The 18270-nt window shown below is 36.0% G+C and overlaps 1 protein-coding gene and 1 non-coding gene across 9 annotated transcripts in view; one reads left to right on the top strand and one right to left on the bottom strand.

Moving 5' to 3' along the window:
• KTN1 (kinectin 1) overlaps positions 1 to 18270 on the top strand; it is an 82411-nt gene that overhangs the window by 31138 nt on the left and 33003 nt on the right. For 4 of the 8 annotated variants that reach the window (XM_049770296.1, XM_049770298.1, XM_049770300.1 and 1 more), the window contains exons 17-28: positions 295 to 363; positions 9084 to 9118; positions 9540 to 9630; positions 10630 to 10698; positions 12113 to 12150; positions 13091 to 13181; positions 13328 to 13396; positions 14500 to 14537; positions 15656 to 15746; positions 15825 to 15893; positions 16307 to 16344; positions 17611 to 17701. In XM_049770296.1, coding sequence (XP_049626253.1) covers positions 295 to 363; positions 9084 to 9118; positions 9540 to 9630; positions 10630 to 10698; positions 12113 to 12150; positions 13091 to 13181; positions 13328 to 13396; positions 14500 to 14537; positions 15656 to 15746; positions 15825 to 15893; positions 16307 to 16344; positions 17611 to 17701 — 789 coding nt within the window. The remainder of the gene's footprint in view (positions 1 to 294; positions 364 to 9083; positions 9119 to 9539; positions 9631 to 10629; positions 10699 to 12112; positions 12151 to 13090; positions 13182 to 13327; positions 13397 to 14499; positions 14538 to 15655; positions 15747 to 15824; positions 15894 to 16306; positions 16345 to 17610; positions 17702 to 18270) is intronic. The other 4 variants (XM_049770297.1, XM_049770302.1, XM_049770303.1 and 1 more) reach the window with 1 other exon arrangement.
• Positions 11017 to 11233, bottom strand: LOC126005468 (small nucleolar RNA U3). The gene has a single exon (XR_007494541.1). It is a non-coding gene; the product is annotated as a small nucleolar RNA U3 (small nucleolar RNA).

The following is an 18270-nucleotide window of genomic DNA, read 5'->3' on the forward strand; positions in this document are numbered from 1 at the left end:
TGATATGATTTAAGTTAATATGGTCTTGGAATAAATTACAAAACTGAATCGGGACTCAAACTATTGCTTTAGAGGTCTCCACTTATGTTCTAGGCAGGTAGTCTGTAAAGCAACTGATACTGAGAACAGTGCAGCCACTTGAAATTTGCATTCTCAGGTCAGTTTCTAATGTTTTCTTTGTGAGTACTTAAAGCAGTAAAATAGGTTTGAATTTTCAAATATCCATGATCGCATTGTTAACTTTTCAAAATAAAACAGTAAAGTGAGATTCTTTTTCCTTACTTTTTTTTCCAGATTCTGAATGACCAGAACAAAACATTACGACTAGAAGTTCAGAAGCTACAGGCTCTTGTTTCCAAACAGGTAAGACTTTTCATGAATTGTAAGATAGAAATACTAACATATAATAAGATCTGGTTCTTCTTTTTTTTTTGGTTTTTGGGTCACACCCGGCAGTGCTCAGGGGTTACTCCTGGCTGTCTGCTCAGAAATAGCTCCTGGCAGGCACGGGGGACCATATGGGACACCGGGATTCGAACCAACCACCTTTGGTCCTGGATCGGCCGCTGTGCTATCTCTCCGGGCCCAGATCTGTTTCTTCTAAAGCAGAAACTTTGAGAAATTTTGTTTAAATTTAATGTCTTTTAATTGCATTTCTGTTCATCTTGTGCTTATCAGGTATTTAAATTAAGGAAAATACAATTTTTCTTCCCTTAGAACTTGCCCATAATGATTCACCAAATGGATCATACTATTCCCTAGAGCAGGGGTCTCAAACTCAATTTACCTGCAGGTCTTGCCCTTTTTTTTTTTCCCCACACCCTATGATGCTCAGGAATTACTTCTGATTCTGCACTCAGGAATTATCCTGGCAGTGCTTAAGGGACTATATGTGATGGTGTGGATTGAACTTGGGTTGGCTGCAAGGCAAACAACCTACCAGTTGTACTATTGCTTCAGCCCTGCCTTGTGTTTGCTTGAAAAAGGAAGATTTCTAGAGGTGTCATGAGCAATTATCTTTTCCCCCTCTCAAAAGTATTTGGGAAATTCTGCCTTACAGAAAGTTAGCACTAACCTGTTTATAAGCACTTAAAAAAAAAAAGACATTTTATTCTATAATAGAATATTATGTAAACAATTTTTCTTTTTTTGGATTTTCTGGGCCACACCCTGTGACGCTCAGGGGTCACTCCTGGCTGTGCGCTCAGAAATTGCTCCTGGGTTGGGGGACCATATGGGATATCAGGGGATTGAACCGCGGTTCGTCCTAGGTCAGACGCGTGCAAGGCAAACGCCTTACCACTGTACCACCACTCCGGCCCTTATGTAAACAATTTTTATACATTTGACTTTCAAAGTAAAAATTCTTAGCAAAGGGCCGGAGAGATAACATGGAGGTAAGGCATTTGCCTTGCATGCAGAAGAATGGTGGTTCGAATCCCGGCATCCCATATGATCCCCTGATCCTGCCAGGAGCGATTTCTGAGTGTAGTACCAGGAGTAGCCCCTGAGCGCTGCCAACTGTGACCCAGAAACAAAAACAAAAAATTCTTAGCAAAATTTAAAAATATATATTTTTTAGTTTTCTAAAGTAGCATGTTTTCCCTAGGAGAATGGGTTTGAAATCTATGGTCTTCACTTGAAGAGTGAAACTGAACAACTAGCTTAATCTTTGACATATTTCATTACTCTTTTGCACATTGAGGTTATATTTCACATGGCATGGATTGTTAGCTTTAAGTGGGAGTTTACATAGAGTACACAACTTAATATTTTCCCTATGATTGGCTTATAAAATCTTGATTTCTTTCGATGGTTTTTCCACTTAATCTCTCCATCCTATTGCCTTGAAATGAAGGCAATCTGAAACTTAGCATTCTTTGGCTATTCCTCGTGGTTGCTTTTATTTTCTAATGTGTAGCTCTTTAAATTCCACTTTTCAAATATCCTAAAAACTCTGTTATTAGATATTATGCTATAAATGGAATTCTTCATTTTCTCTAATATTATTAAATATCGGGGATATACTGGTAGGACTGGGGTGGTCACACTCCTATGGTTCACAAAGGCTACTCTGGCTTTATGCTCAAGAGTCCCACCTTAGTGCTGGAGTTACCTGCAATTAGAGAAGCACCTTAATGCCTGTACAATCTCTCTGGCCTGAGTGATGCACATTTATTTATTAGCAGAAAAATACTTCCTAAAATAATAGGTGTTTATTTAGTGGATGAATTTTTAAATAAAATGTTACTGCAAATGACAGTTTTTTTTTTTTTTTTTTAGCAAGCACATTTCTTAGATCTAAAAATGTTACTGCAAATGATAGGGCTTTTTTTTTTGCAGGTGCATTTTATTAATTTAAAAACTTATACTTGGGGGCCAGAGCTATAGCACAGCAGTAGGGCAATTTACCTTGCAGTCAGCCGCTCCAGGACAGATGGTGGTTCGAATCCTGGCATCCATACGGTCCCCCATGACTGCCAGGAGCGACCCCTGAGTGCCGCCGGGTGTGACCCAAAACTCAAGAAAAACCCCCAAACAAACAAACAAAAAAACCAGCTTAGGGAAGAAGAGATAGTGCATGGGTAGGGTGCTTGCCTTGCGGGTGGACAATCCTCGTTCAAGCCTCAGCATCTGATATGATCCCCAAGAGATTGCCAGGAGTGATTCCTGAGGGTAGAGCCAGGAATAAACTGAGCTCTGCCAAGTGTGACCCAAAAACAAAAAAAAGAAAAAAAAACATTAATACAGGTAATGAACAGTGGAAGTAGTTGTGCTACTGAAAGTGTTAATAATTTATCAAGATGGAATCTCATTTCTTCTTTTTCCCTTAAATTCACTAATTTACTAATTTCTCTGCATAGAACTTGCAAACTTAAGTTGATAGCGGAGATAATGATGACCAGTGCAGGGTCATGGTGATATTGCTCTAATTGTAAAATGCTGTTTTATTCTTAAATCTCTTGGTTATGATATAGTTTATAAGAGATACAGTAGTTGATTTATTTACTTTTGAGGTATTTCCAGCCAAGCTCAGGGGGTATTCCTTGCTTTGCACTCAGATAATACTTCTGGCAGTACTCGGGGAATGATGTGAGGTGCAGAGGGATCTAACCTGGATCAGCCTCATGCAAGGCAAATGCCCTACATGCTGTACTGTATCACTAAGGCCTTAAGATAAATATTTTATTAATGTTAAAGTCTCCCCCTCAGTTTATCTTTGTGAAGTTTGGATGTATTTTATAATCACATTCTAGACTTTCATAATCAACAGCTTTAGGGTGGAATGGTCATACCTGGCATTACTCAGCGGTTACTCCAGGCTCTGTGCTGAGGAATTACTCTTGGCAGTGCATGAGGACTATGTGGGGGTTCTGAGGATCAAACATGAGTTGGCTGCTTGCAAGGCAAGACCCTAACTGCTGCTGTACTGTCATTCTGGCCCCAGGTCAGCAACCTTTTAAAACTGTTAGATGCTAGTTCTAAGATGCAAATGTGATGACTTGGATTAGTAAAGCTTATTATTAGTATTTGGTTATGTATGTCTCACTTTCTTATTTGTGGGATGCCATATGTGGTCATTAGGGGAATCAGTCACATTCCAAATCCCCAACCTATTATTATCCCCAATAATAGGTCTAACTATGAAAAAATTATTACAAATGCACAGCCAGATATGAATAAACCAGCAGGAACTATGATACTCAAGACAGGGGGGCTGGAGTGACAGTACAGTGGTAGGGCGTTTGCCTTGCATGCGGCCAACCTGGGACAGTCCTGGGTTCTATCCCTGGTATCCCATATGGTTCCCCAATGTTCCGGGAGTGATTTCTGAGTGCAGAGCCAGGAGCAACCCATGAGCACTGCATGTGTGCCTCCTTTCCCCCCCCCCCCCAAAAAAAAAGATACTGAAGGCAGTATGCACTGTTTGGTTCAAGCACCAAATACTTTATGTAATGCACCAATGTACCATTGTCTTTGTGGTTAGTAGAGAATAAGGTGCAGGGTGTGAATGTAGGTAAAATGACTGAGTTAAGGGACCAGAGCGATAGCACAGCAGGAGGGCTGACGTTTGCCCTGCACGTGGCTGACCCAGGACGGACTTGGGTTCAATCTACAGTGTTTCATAAGGTCCCCTGAGCCAGGAGCGATTCCTGAGCACATAGCCAAGAGTAACCCCTGAGCGTCACTGTGTGTGCCCCCCCCCCCAAAAAAAATGACTGAGTTATGCATTAGACTAAATCTAAAGATAGAGGGTATGATCTCTTGACCAAGTCCTGTGGTGAATGTTCATGTTGAATTACAAACTTAAAGAAGCAGCTTCATTTTAGGGTTTTTAATAATTTAGGGATTGGGGTATTAGTATTAGGCATTTTGATACTTTTAACTGAAATGTAATAAATAATATTATGACCATTAAGAAAATACTGCTGCCTCATGTTGAAGTTTCAAGTTGGCATAGACTTCAGCAGAGGCTTAAACTCTTGCTCTTTAACTTAAAAGGTTAATGTTACATGAGCTTTTTAGGAAATGAACTTACAGTATAAAGGAAGTTCATTTTTAATATCTTTAATGGGATAAATTTGAGAACAATTAGCATAAGCCTATGGTTAGACTTAGCAGATTTCAGAGCATTGGCCGTAATATCCCCCTGGTTTGATCCAAGTGTGCTGGGATGGCATCTGTTTTCAAGTCTCTTTCAAGTGCTCAGAATTGTACCTGGTGGTGCCTGGTTGTTCCCAGCTTGACTCTGTGTAAAGCAAGCACCTTACTCCTGATTCTATCTCTCCAGACTGTATATTGCAACATATAAAGTTTCGCTGTTCTAAAATTATTACGTAGCTATAGGGGAAAAAGATTTCGTCCTAGATTTGATTTTGTCCTAGAATTCCAGTGTAAAGTTGCTGTTCATTTATGTTTAACATCCGATAATATTCTTTTAATTTCTTTATTTGCCTCATTGACTCAACTTTCTTTTGTTGGGGTAATTGGGAACACATCTGGTGAGCTCAGTGGTCATCCCTGGCTCTATGCTGAGCGATCAGTAGTGCTCAGAACCATCTTGCCGGAAGTTTGAGCCTGGGTCAGCTGTGTGTAAGGAAAGTACTTTACCTACTGTACTGTTATCTCCGTCTCCTGAATCAGCTTTCTATTTTGTGTACTACTGCTATTCTATGAAAGTAATTTCTATAGCATGAAAAGGATTTATTAATAAATGATGAGTAATTGTATGAAAAAATCTATTCAGTAAAATTTCATAGCCACATTAAGAAAAGACAGTTGAGGAAGGGTAGTTTATTTTTTTATCATAATTTAAGGTTTGTTGTTTTATAATTCTTAGAAATTTTCTTTAGTTCTAAAAGCTTTTTTTTTTTCCTTTTATAGTTTATAAAGCATTTTATATTAGTATTTGGTTGCAGATACGACTTTATTTCTCTTACGTTGGTAGACCAAACATCTTGATTTTTTTTTTACTTTTTTCCTGACCACTTTGGTTGCTATTACTACTGAAAGAAGTAGTGATTATTATAATTTTAATCTTTTAATTTTCACCTTTAACCCCTTCCTACCCAACAGTCAGAATTCCAAGTGGCAGTTGAGAGATGAACAGTTCAGTTATGTTAAAAAAAGATTCAGTTCTTTGGCACGATGGCTTTTTTACCCTGAGGAAAAGTTTGGGCTTACTGAAGTAGCAACCAGTAATGGTGCCAAGTGGTTGTTTTTTGAGATGTAGGAAGGAGAAAAATAACAGATACAAGGTAAGGTAATTAGTTTAAAAGTTAAAGAGAGGAAGATTCCATTTGGATATAGACTCATAGATAAAGTATATAATTACTATCAGTAATATTTCACTTTCTTAGAATAAAATCAAACCTTATTTTATTTTTCTGAAGTAATTTCTGAGGTTCCCTATTTTTGAATGGATAGATTATATAGATAAATCACTTAATAACATCTTATTTAGAATAAAATAAAACGAATGGCTTAAGCTCTCTGAAGTTCCTCACCATCTTGACCTTTTTCTTGAAAAAAAAAAAAAAGAACAGTATTTTTTATTTTTTTTTAGATTTTTAAGAATCATTGATTAGAATACCAACTTAAAAATAATAGAGGAGGGACTGGAGTGATAGCACAGTGACCAGGTAAGGTGTTTGATCCTTGGCATCCCATCTGATCCCCCCAGCACTGTCAGGGATGACCTTTGACCAGATAAAACCCCCCCCCATTGTTGAAGAATTACTTGTATAAGCTAGGGAGAAGAGGGGTGTGTGTGTGTGTGTGTGTGTGTGTGTGTGTTGAAGAATTGTATAAGCTAGGGAGAAGGGGTATGTGTGTGTGTGTGTGTGTGTGTGTGTTGAAGAATTACTTGTATAAGCTAGGGAGAAGGGGTGTGTGTGTGTGTGTGTGTGTGTACTATAATTGTTAAATTGATCAACTTTGCTATTATTTGCTACTTGCTGAGTCTTAAGTGATAAATGAGTTTTGGTTTCTGCCCATATTTGAAAAATAAATATGAATTTGCCAAAGATCTAAGAAGCAATCAAGGTTGAAGAGATGCAATATTTAAAAGTCATGGCAGTGTATAGAAAAATAGACACATTCATTGCAAATTGACGTATTGTAGAAGTGCCACGTCTACTGTATAAGTAGTGGAAAAGGTTTACTAGAACTTATTTATGAAGAATCTTGTTTGCTGAGTAATAAATATGAACTGGAGTTAGCATATGGTCTAGCCACTGGAGGGTATTGCTAGGATGCATAAGCATTTTCTCTAGCATCTTAGAAAGTTCACTTGCTAATGATGAGGTATTTAAATTTATGTGGTTAAAACTGTAGGACTAAATATAAAAAAACAACTGAATGATTTAAGTGAGTAAATTGGATTTACTAAGGCTTTTTTTTTTTCAAAGTTGAAGAACTTTAATCAAAACTGAAGATGCACAAATGTCAGGGAGATATTACAGAGTATAAGGCACTTGCCGTACACATGGCTAAGCAGGGTTCAATCCCTGGCATCTCATATGGTCCCCTGAGCTGCAAGGAGTAATTCTTGAGTGCAGAGCCAGCAGTAACTCCTGAGCATCAGCAGATGTAGCCTAATCCCTCCAGGCCCCCAAAAGGTACAAAAATTATCTCTGTGAAAGATTTATTCTTTCTGCAAGTTATGTATTTCATAGTATCTGATTTTAAGTACTTTTGACAGATCTACTTTCTGATAGTGGGAAGATTTTTTTTTCATTAGGAAGTTCTTTTATTCCTCATTAAATAATCATAGCAATAAGCCAGAAAGAAAAATTAGAATTTGCAGTATTTGAGATGTATGAAGTGAAGGCACTGAAGAAAAAGGGTTAATTTAAGATTTTTATTTTTTAAGCTTTGGACCATACACAGCCATGCTTGGGGCTCACTCATAGCAAAGTGGGGAGGCATCACGGGTGCTAGAGATCTGACTCAGGTCAGGTCTCCTTGTACTTTCTCTCACCTACTAATTTAAGAAATATTCCTTAGAACTTGAATTTAGCAAGAAAAATTAATAGTTTAGAAAAAGGGCTTAATAAAATTAGGCAAGGGACCTGGAAAGCAGATTTAGGAAAAGCAGATAAAGAATTATGTAGGCTGAGATCTCAAAACTTAAGCTGTTTTAACTTTCTGAAGGCCTGAAATTGGTAAGGGGTAAAGCCCTACTTTATAACAATGGGGGCTTTATAGATACAGAATAGTGGGAACTGATTAAAAGTGGGGTTTAGGATAGATGGCACAGTGGATTGGGTGCTTGCCTTGCATGCATATTTGATCCCTGGCATACTACATAGTCCCCCAAGCACAAGTGCTGAGCCAGGAGTAACCTCTGAACATTGCCAAGTGTGGCCCCAAAACCAAAAGATGAACTAAATAAGGATGGGAGTTAGCTTACGTGTCTTATTTAACAGATGGTTTTCAGTCTTTTGATGCTTGCAGATCCATGGGTTGAAAACCATTTTAAAAATTAGAGGACTGGTGTAGTCGTGTTGCTTTTGTAACTGGCAGTCAATTTTAAAACATTTTTCTTTGTTGGGTAGTGGTTGTATCTACTTGTTAAAAACGTATTGAGTTGTAACAGGATTTTGTGCCTTGGCCAACAGTATAAAGAAAGAAAGACTTTTTTCCTGGAAAGTCTTATGTAAAGTAAAATACACAAGTTGTGAGATCACCCCATACACCTTGTCTCCAGCCCAGGCAAATGAATCTGAAGAAGCAGGGTAGTGGTGAAGAGTCAATAAACCAAGCCAATCAGGAGGGGTCATGAAATCAGTCTGCTTTCGCCTCATGGTCCTCTCTGAGCCAAAAGCCAGAGCAGCCTATATTAAGCCAGTACCCAGACCCCAGGAGGGCGAAGGTCACGAGTAATTCATATGGGCTTTAACATATCAAAGAGAGATTATGGGAAAGAGGAAGATGGGGGGGAACGCCATTGTTTTGGATTAATAGCTGGGTGTCATAGTCTTAAGTTTTTACATTTTGAAAAATTGTACATATATAGATGATATATACATATATATGCTCTCTCCCTCTCTCTATCCTGTCCTCATTACCTAATATGCTCCTTTTGGTCTCCAGCATGTCCAGATACGCATTGGTCACTGAGTCGGTTGCTTAGTATAATTTGAATTAAGATTTTCTTCAGGATGAAGAGATAACACAGCGGTAGGGCCTTTACCTTGCACACAGCCGATCCAGGATGGACAGTGGTTCGAATTCCGATGTCCCAATAGTCCCCTGGAGCCTGCCAGGAGTAACCCCTGAGTGCCGCTGGGTGTGACCCAAAAACCAAAAAAAAAAAAAAAAAAAAAAAAGATTTTCTTTAATGATAAAAATTGCTCAAAAGACACCAACTAGTTTTGCCAGCTTTTCTGGGTCTTTAGTAGCTTCTCATGTCTAACTTCTGGATTAAAACTTCAATTATTAGCAATTTTCAAATATGGTTAATCCTTATACAATTTGGATTAACATTAATATAAATCAATGACAGTTTTTAAAGGTTTGTTTATAAACTCATTTTTATTCTATGAAAAATTGGTAAAATTATTATTTTTTAATTTTAGCCTAATAAAGATGTTGTGGAACAGATGGAAAAATGGTAAGAGATTAAATATTTCTTATTGTATTTTAATGTATTTAATTTTAGATTAATTTTAATCTAATTTCTACCAAGTTTGAATAACAAATTTATTAAATATTACATTAATCTAAATTCTTGATTCTCTTTGTATCTCATAATGGAAGAGATTGGTATGCTATTGGTTTTGATTTGTCATTACTTTAGATTTGTGGCTGTCATGTGGCATTGATTTACTTGTATTTGTGTTTAATGCATGTAAGCATGCATGACTTGAATACATTTTATTGATAGAGTGAACTTGATAGAAAGATTTTCAGAAACCTTTCTAATTTCTAAGATATTAAAAGTTTATAAGGCTAATGGACACAAGAATTGATTCATGTAAAATATTTAAGATATAATTTACTTTGAAATATAGATTTTAAGTTTATAATTTTAGCATTCAAGAAAAAGATGAAAAGTTGAAGACTGTGGAAGAACTACTTGAAACTGGACTTATTCAGGTGGCCACTAAAGAAGAGGAACTGAATGTAAGACATTTTTTACATTTGTTTTCCTTGTGATTTTCAATGAATATGTAATTTGTGTAAGTTCTACTTTTATGGATTTTAATGTTACTCATGTTTAAAAATGATTATTGAGAGCTTCACCATTTTTAGCTCAATTTGGAGGTTTCTAGCCTTTATATTACAGGAGAAAGTACCCACATGTCATGATTTTATATTAGATATAAAAGTAGATACATTAGATACAAAAGTACATTGCTATGTATAGTCTTTAGTTCCTTAATGAAATAATCTATTGTTATTTTTTAATGTGTTTTCTCACCTTCATGTATGTCTAAAGTAAGTGGTATAGTATACTAAAGGATTATGAGCATATTTCTTAACTTTGGGATAGTATGTAGAAGGCAATTTATTTCTGCTTTGTGTTCGACTAATCTGAACTTAGGGATAGGGTCATTAGAAACAAGCTAAAGTTTTATTCGTAGTTAGGGAGAAAATAACTTGACATGTAGTATATTCTGGTTTTGAGGTCATGGAAACATGAATAAAAATATTTGTGGGAATAATTTAGTTTTAAAGTCTCTATGACTACCTATAGAAATTGCAGAATTGTAATCTGTCTATGGAGCAGCAGGTGTAGAAAGGCTTAAAATTTCTGGGCTGCTGCTTTGATTATAACTGCTGGGCGATGGCCTGTTGTCCAGGCAGGCTGGTCTGCAAGCATAAAAAAGGTTGAAGAGGGACCATGTAGTCAGTGGGTAAGGCGCTTTCCTTGGATGCAAATGACCTGCAATAGATTACCTGTACCCCATGTGAGTTCTACTAATTGTCATCCCTGACACAACCAGAAGTAGCCATGAACATTGCTGGGAAATAACCATAACACAAAATCAAAAAAATTTTTAGTGTCACAGTGAATAGAAATCAGCTAAAGACAGACATTTTTATATATTTTGAAACCTCCATTTTGTTTTGTTTTAGTTCAGAAACTAAAAAGTATGTGTGTTTTGTGTCTTTGAAAAGGCAATAAGAACAGAAAATTCTTCTCTGACCAAAGAAGTACAAGACTTAAAGGCTAAGCAGAATGATCAGGTAATGCAACTAGTAAATAGTTAACTTATATTCGTTATAGCATGAACACTTTTATTCAAATATGGACAATCCTTTTGTGCACAGAGCGATATATAACAAGTGGTGTTTGTGCCTTGCATGTGACCAACTGAGTTTGATCCCTGGCATACAATATGGTCTTCAAAACCCTGCCAGGAGTGATTCTTGAGCACAGAGCCAGGAATAAGCCCTGAATGTAGCTAGTTGTGGCTCAAAAACCAAAACCAAACCAAAACAAAGAACCTCATAATTATTTTCCCTTCTAACTATTATTTTTCAGGTGTTTTTTTTTTTTTTTTTACCATTCAGACTGTATCCTTATCCCTCTCTAACCCTTCTAAAAGAAGGGAAGAACAATTATCAGTGGCAAAAGGCAGTTGCAGAAGCAACACCTAGAAGCGGCTTCATGCTCAGGAGAGGATGCTCTGGCTCCTCCTCATGGTTTCGGGTATTCTACATGATCAGAGAAACTTCTCTAGTAACTTCCTATAGGAATGGTCCCTAAAAGTATAGTCTTTTTCAGTTATATTCTTAATCTGAATGATAAATGATTTGATATTCAGTATGTAGAGCTGTGATTCATTGTCTGTGATTCACTGTCTGCAGACAGCTTTGGGGAGAGTAATCTACATACCATTGCTACAAAGAACTACAAAGATTTTGAGTATGTAAATGTGAAAGATTCTAATAGCAAAAGAAGCTTAATTATGCTATTTGGAAATGAGGAACTTTGGGAAGTCCTAGTTTTTATTTGATTAGAATGACTAATTCAGCAACTTTAATGCTTATTTTTTATTGTTCACCCCTCCCCCCATTTATTTGGTTTTTGGGTCACACCCGGTGGTGCTCGGGTTAATCCAGGCTCTGCACTCAGGAATCATGCCTGGCAGGCTTGGGGGACCATGTGGGATGCCAGGGACCCAACCTGGGTCAGCCACATGCAAGGCAAGCACCCTACCCTTTGCATTACTGCAGCTTATTGTTTTGCTTTTAACTCATACTTTGATGCTCTGAAAACTGCTTGCTTTTGTGAACAGCAGTCAGTGCTATAGTGCATGCTAAGCATGTGTTTGGTCCTGTTTGCCCGCCTGCCCAGCCCTCTTAAGACCTACTGGGAGTTGCTCTGAGAGGCTGTTGCTGTGTCTTTGCAGTGAATTGTGAAAGCCTACACAGCTAAGCCCGGTTCCTCTGGGAGTGGCCCCAGGACCCACCCTCAGAGCAGTGCTTGGGATACCCAAAAGGTCGGGGGAGCTGATTATTTTGAAAATATTTCTGTCCTTTAAGAATTATGACAATTTTTAAAAACTTGGAAAGTTTTCACATTTTTGTCTTGGTAGTGGAAAAAGATAACATATTTTATATTTTTGACCCACTCTATGATCCTGTCTATTTACAGGTTTCTTTTGCATCTCTAGTTGAAGAACTGAAGAAAGCGTGAGTGATGATTTATTAAATGGTTTTTTTCTCTTTTGGTTCATTTATTGATTGTCATAAATGTTGATGTTTTGCTTTTAGGACAACGAATATGTCCCTTTAACTTTCACTGTATTTTTCATTAATGAAAGGTGTTAGCTTTGATTTCCTAAATGCAAGTGATTGTTAAATAAGTCTTTTCCAATGTGATTTCTCTTTTGGTTTGTTTGTTTTGGGGCCATACCATGGTGGCACTTGGTAGTTACTCCTGGCTGTGTGCTCAGAAAGTACTATCAAACTCAGGGCTGTGCAAGACAAATAAATGCACTACCCACTGACCCCTCCACTTACTTTCTTACGAATTGATTTTCTGTTTTTTATAGAAATTAGTGAATTCTTTTTTTCCTTTGGGTGTCACACCGGGCAGCGCTCAGGGGTTACTCCTAGCTCTGGCTCTGTGCTCAGAAATCAACCCTGGCAGGCTCGGGGGACCACATGGGATGCCAGGATTTGAATCGCCGTTCACCCGTCCATGTTGGTTGCGTGCAAGGCAACCTTACCACTGTGCTATTGCTCCTGCCCTAAAATTAGTGAATTTTATAATGTGTAGCATTCAGTTCTTTACATGTACCCTCTTGGAGTGTCCATAAAGTTAGATTCAAAAATTTAGAACTAATGTGAGAGAAACTTGATCTTTCCCTCTGGGGTACAAATCCTTATCTGGGTACTATTGAAGCATATTGCCAGCTTATCCATGTGGACATAAGGTAGAGACATCTATAGATTACTGAATTCTTTTAAGTATTTTTCCTCTACCCACCCCCTTTTTTTCTGTTACTTATGTTGCTATTTTATATAAATTGGGAAAGTTGAAGAACCTTTTCTTGATTTGGTGCTATTTTATATCAGCAAATTTTATCTTCATAAATTTATATTCGTATTAATACTACATTTCTTTAAGGATCCATGAAAAAGATGGAAAGATCAAATCTGTGGAAGAGCTTCTAGAAGCCGAACTACTCAAAGTTGCTAATAAGGAAAAAAATATTCAGGTATTGGAAGAGAGTAAACTGATTTTGTTTCTTGTTTATCAACTTTAGTGAAAACCATTTATTTTCATGTGTTTGTCTGTACATTGCATTTTATGTCAATTTCTGTGTTTCCATTGTCCAATCTTGTTTGTTTTGTCATTGTCAAGGATTTGAAACAGGAAATAGAGACTCTAAAAGAAGAAATAGGAAGTGTCCAGCTTGAAAAGGCTCAACAGGTAAAAAAGATCCCAGAGCCATGGCATGACAGATTTTTTTAGTATATGTGTATTGATAAGCGATTCGGGTTTTTCTTACTACTCAGAAAAAAAATTTTTGGTAGTAGTATACTGTAAGTATATTGGATTGTGTGCTTTTTTTCAGTCCATTTTGCTTGATATTGAAGTGTTTTTGAGAATTAATTTCTTTCTATTATTAGATTCTTTTTCATAAATATTTTGTGTGTGCATTAGTACTTATTTTAGCTTGCCAACTTAAAATACTTTCATAAATCTTTAAGTTTTTATCTTAAACTGCATGGACTAAAATATAGAATATGAATTGCTTAGCCTTAGATTATGGATCAAAATACTAAGTTCATAGGTAATTTCTGAATCAATGTGGTTTTTGGACATACATAGGTTTTGGGTAATCTGAAAAGGCCTCATTGAAAACAACAATAAGATTGCATGGAAGAGATGATTCATTTATTCATCCATCAGATTCATTCAATGTTCAGTATTTATTGAGTTCCTCCTACTTGTCAAAGCACTAAGCTAGTAATTGTAGATAATGTGTTGAACGAAACAGGGTATGATGAAAAAAATCATACTCCTCTAATATAGATTGAGAGTTCAGGAAAGTCTCCTCCCGAGGAACTGTCATCTAAGCCAAATCTGAAGGGACTATGAGAAGACATTGGGGGATAAAAGGTACTGTTGAACTACGTATGATAAGAAAAAGAGATAAAGAAGGAAAATGTAGAGTACTGTTGAGTAATTGGCTTTGAAGATTGGGATGAAAAGCCCTGATATGTTAGGGGGAGGTCTGTGGACATCTAATATTCTAATTTCCACAATTAGATTAAAACATTACATTTAGACTTACCTACTTGTCTTTCTTGCAACCCTACCCTTTGCCCTCCCCACATCTATTTTAATTTTTTTGTTATTAATGGAACTTGAATCCTGGGTAGGTGAAACAAGTTTTATCAGTTTGGTGTAAATGATTTATTTGGGATTTTTGTAATTTGAGGTACATACAGTTTAAGGTTTATCATAAAACTTAATGAGGCAGTTTGAAAGAATATAATTTTTCTCTTGACATTTTCTTTGTATTTCAGTTATCTATCACTTCTCAAATTCAGGAGCTTCAAAATTTGTAAGTAACAGTTCTTTTATTTTCCTTTAATATCTTTCTACAAGTTAATATAATGAAAAAAAGCTTTTTTTTTTTTTTTTAGCCATGTGACTCTGTTTAGTCCTTCTGATGCTGCATGCAAGGGTCACTCCTGATGTGTTTGGGGGGTCATATAGGGTACCGGGCATTGAACTGGGCTCCATCTGTCAGTATACCTCTGATACTATTTCAGGTAGGGTTTTTTTCCTGTTGTTGTTCTTGGGGCCACAGCCAGGGCTTTTTCCTAGCACTGCATTCAGAGATCACATCACTACTATCAAGCTCAGTGAACCATGTCAGGTGGCAGGGATTGAACCTGGGTTGGCTGTGAACAAGGCAAATGCCTTGACTGCTGAAATAAAAGTTCCAAATTTTATTCCAAGAGGACTCAAGATCTTACATTTTTAGATTTGACTTAAAAAATTGGGGGTATGGGATTAGATAATTTATATTCTTTTTCTGTTTGTTTTATCGTTTTGGGGCCATACCTGGGAGTGCTCAGAAATTACCCCTGGCATACTATACTATACTATCGTTCTGCTTCTATAACTTATATTCTGAATATGATCTTTAACATGTTGCTCTTCACCTTTTCAGTGTCTGCTTAAGAACTGTATTTTATATTCCAAAGCAATTGTGATCAGTTTAATTTTTGATACTGTCTTAAAACAGGTTACTAGGGAGAGAGAGCTACCTTAAGAACTGAGTGTTGGGCCCGGAGATATAGCACAGGGGTGTTTGCCTTGCAAGCAGCCAATCCAGGACCTAAGGTGGTTGGTTCGAATCCCGGTGTCCCATACGGTCCCCTGTGCCTGCCAGGAGCTATTTCTGAGCAGACAGCCAGGAGTAACCCCTGAGCACCGCTGGGTGTGGCCCAAAAACCAAAAAAAAAAAAACCCAAAACAACTGAGTCTTTTTTGTAGATGAAGCAGTTTTTATATCATCCAATAGTTCTTTATTATGCAAGAAAAGCGGGCCCTTATTCTTAGTGTGTTTTTTAACCTTATAGTAAGAGGTTTGACTGAGTGAAAGATAAAACATGCCTTTCTACTTCTTAGGTCATCATGTAACACTTGTTGATAGTTAACTTGTTTTGTCAGGTTAAAAGGAAAGGAACAACAGATGAATACCATGAAGGGTGCTTTAGAAGAAAAAGAAAAAGAACTAGCCACTAGAGGGAAATGGTTACAGGTGAGAAGTTAAAAACCAAATAATTTTTTTTTTCTTAATCTTAACTTCTCTGTTCATTTCACACCTATTCTTTTTCAGGATCTTCAAGAAGAAAATGAATCTTTGAAAGCCCATGTTCAAGAGGTAGCACAGCATAACTTGAAAGAGGTATAATGAAATACACGTAATGCTAAAAGGAACGAGAAAGTTTTATTTTACTGTGCTAGAAATTAGTCACTATTTTTTCTGAGTTTCTTATCCCTTGAAATTATGGTTGAACTATAGTCCTTGTGGATAATACTGTGGATTAGCTTTTATCTCTTTTAAATCTATTATTATCTGATTTGCTAATCAGGGCTTCCTCTATCCTTTATGAGATATAACAATTATTCTGTTTAATTGGTGCATAACTTGCTAATCATTTTAGTACACATTAAAATGTTTTGTTAAGTAAAACAATGTTTTGCTTTATATACAACTTATCGTAAATTTACTATATAATTATGTTTATTTTTATTGATGCTTATAGTTTTCAATATTCATATTATAATGCCTGATGGGAATCTGAATCTGTTTCATAGGCATGTTCTGTGTCACGATTTGAAGAACTTGAGACTGTGTAAGTATATTTTTATCTAGCATTTTAAAAAGTGACTTCATTGTTTTCCAGAATGTTTTTGCTGTTGTGATTTGTTTTTTTATAAAGTAGGAATTAGCAAATAGGCTAAGTCTCTGGTATAATAAACAGAACCTTGAAGTGTTTTAAATTATTTGGAAACTATTCTTTCCAAATCTTTCAAAAGTAATTTTCTGACATAGGCTTTGTGAATAATAAATTATTTTAAGTTATTTTTATTACATTAGGAGAAGTAAAATTCTAATTGCTCCAATCATACTTGGGACCATCAAGGCTACATGTTTTGGGTTGTGGGAGAGTGGCACATGTGATAATAATAGCATGCATTCTTGTCCATTCTTTGAGCAATCTCTCTTGATTCCTACTCCATTTATTGGCTCCATAATTTTGCCTTTTCTTGGAATCATATTGTTAAATCATGCTGTATATGATTTTACAGATTAGTATTTTTCATTTAGCATTATATATTTAAGGTTGGTCCTTTTAATACTCCAATCCCACTTTATCTATATTTTGGTATTTTTTTATGTAGACATTAAAATTCTGGATTACAGTATGATAGAAATAGCATTCAACTCAGCAAATATTTGAGAGCGTGTTAGACCTTCTCTGTCCCTGGAAATACTGAAAGGCAAAAAAAATGTGTTCCCTGAGGAATGAATTGTGCAGCTCATTTCATTACTGCAAAGTGTTACACTAGAGATCTATTGCTTTGAGTGACCGGGGCACTTGGGATTCACTTGGGCTAGATATAGAAAAATTTATATCTATGTTTGGTAAGTTTATGTAAGAGCTCTCTAGCTCTAGAGTTGGGTATAATTTTTAGTATCTATTATATGATTAGACTACTAGGAATAAAATGGTTTATTTCAAGTGCTCATTTTTGTAATGAATTGCAATAGAGTTTTATCTTGTTTTTAGATCTTTCTTCTAGATAATACTTTATTTAAAAAATGTTAAGCTGAGGTGTTACTGGGAGAGTAGTGCATGTCTGCAGGTGAAGGGTTTGGGCTTGATATTGGGTGTAGAGAAGAAATACTGAGTCTGAAGTAAATGATAGCAGTTTTAAGAAGAATATCCTTGATTCTGGATTAAAGGATTATGGACATAATTGTCTTTTCAAATAAATTCTAAGTTAGCAAGGAAGAGCACTGCCCTGTTTGTGCTATCATTTTTCTTAGGGATGATTTTATAGTCTAGTGACATTTTAATGAACATAATTAAAACTGATTTTTGTGAAAATTCTAGGTTGAAAGAAAAAGAAAAGGAAATGAAGAGAGTAGAAACAATACTAAAAGAGAGGGAGAGTGATCTTTCTAGCAAAGCAAAGCTGTTACAGGTGAATATGTTTATTTAAAATTATTGTTTAAATTACTCTCGACTTAAGGCAGTTTTACCCACAACAAAATAAAATAGAAATCACAATAAAATCTTGTTCCCACCCTAATACTGTCTCATTTATGAGATAACTTATCACTTATAATGTATATACATAATATGTAATATACATATATGTTTTTATATATAGCTTTAGACAAAGTATCCAGGCATAAGATAAGTATATACTTGTTTTTGAGACACACTTGAGTATTTTGCTCTTCGCCAACTTTTGCATTATGTTTTGATTTTTTTTTTCAACTAAGCATGTTTCTGGCGTATGACTTACAATGACTTTTATAGTATTCTATTGGGTTATTTTTACATCATTTGTGTATCTACTCTCAATATATTGTTTAGAGTTGATTTTTGAATCGACGCACTGTAGAACTTACAGTGAATGTCTTTGTATACAGGTTTTTTTTTCCTAGTGTATGCTTTGAACTCTTGGTAGTGAAATTTGGGTCAATTTTTTTTAGCATTTTTTTTTTTTGAGAAAACAATATATTAATTTTAGGTGATAGAAAGTTT

The sequence above is a fragment of the Suncus etruscus genome, chromosome 3, assembly GCF_024139225.1.
Source record: "Suncus etruscus isolate mSunEtr1 chromosome 3, mSunEtr1.pri.cur, whole genome shotgun sequence".
Lineage (NCBI taxonomy): Eukaryota > Metazoa > Chordata > Mammalia > Eulipotyphla > Soricidae > Suncus > Suncus etruscus.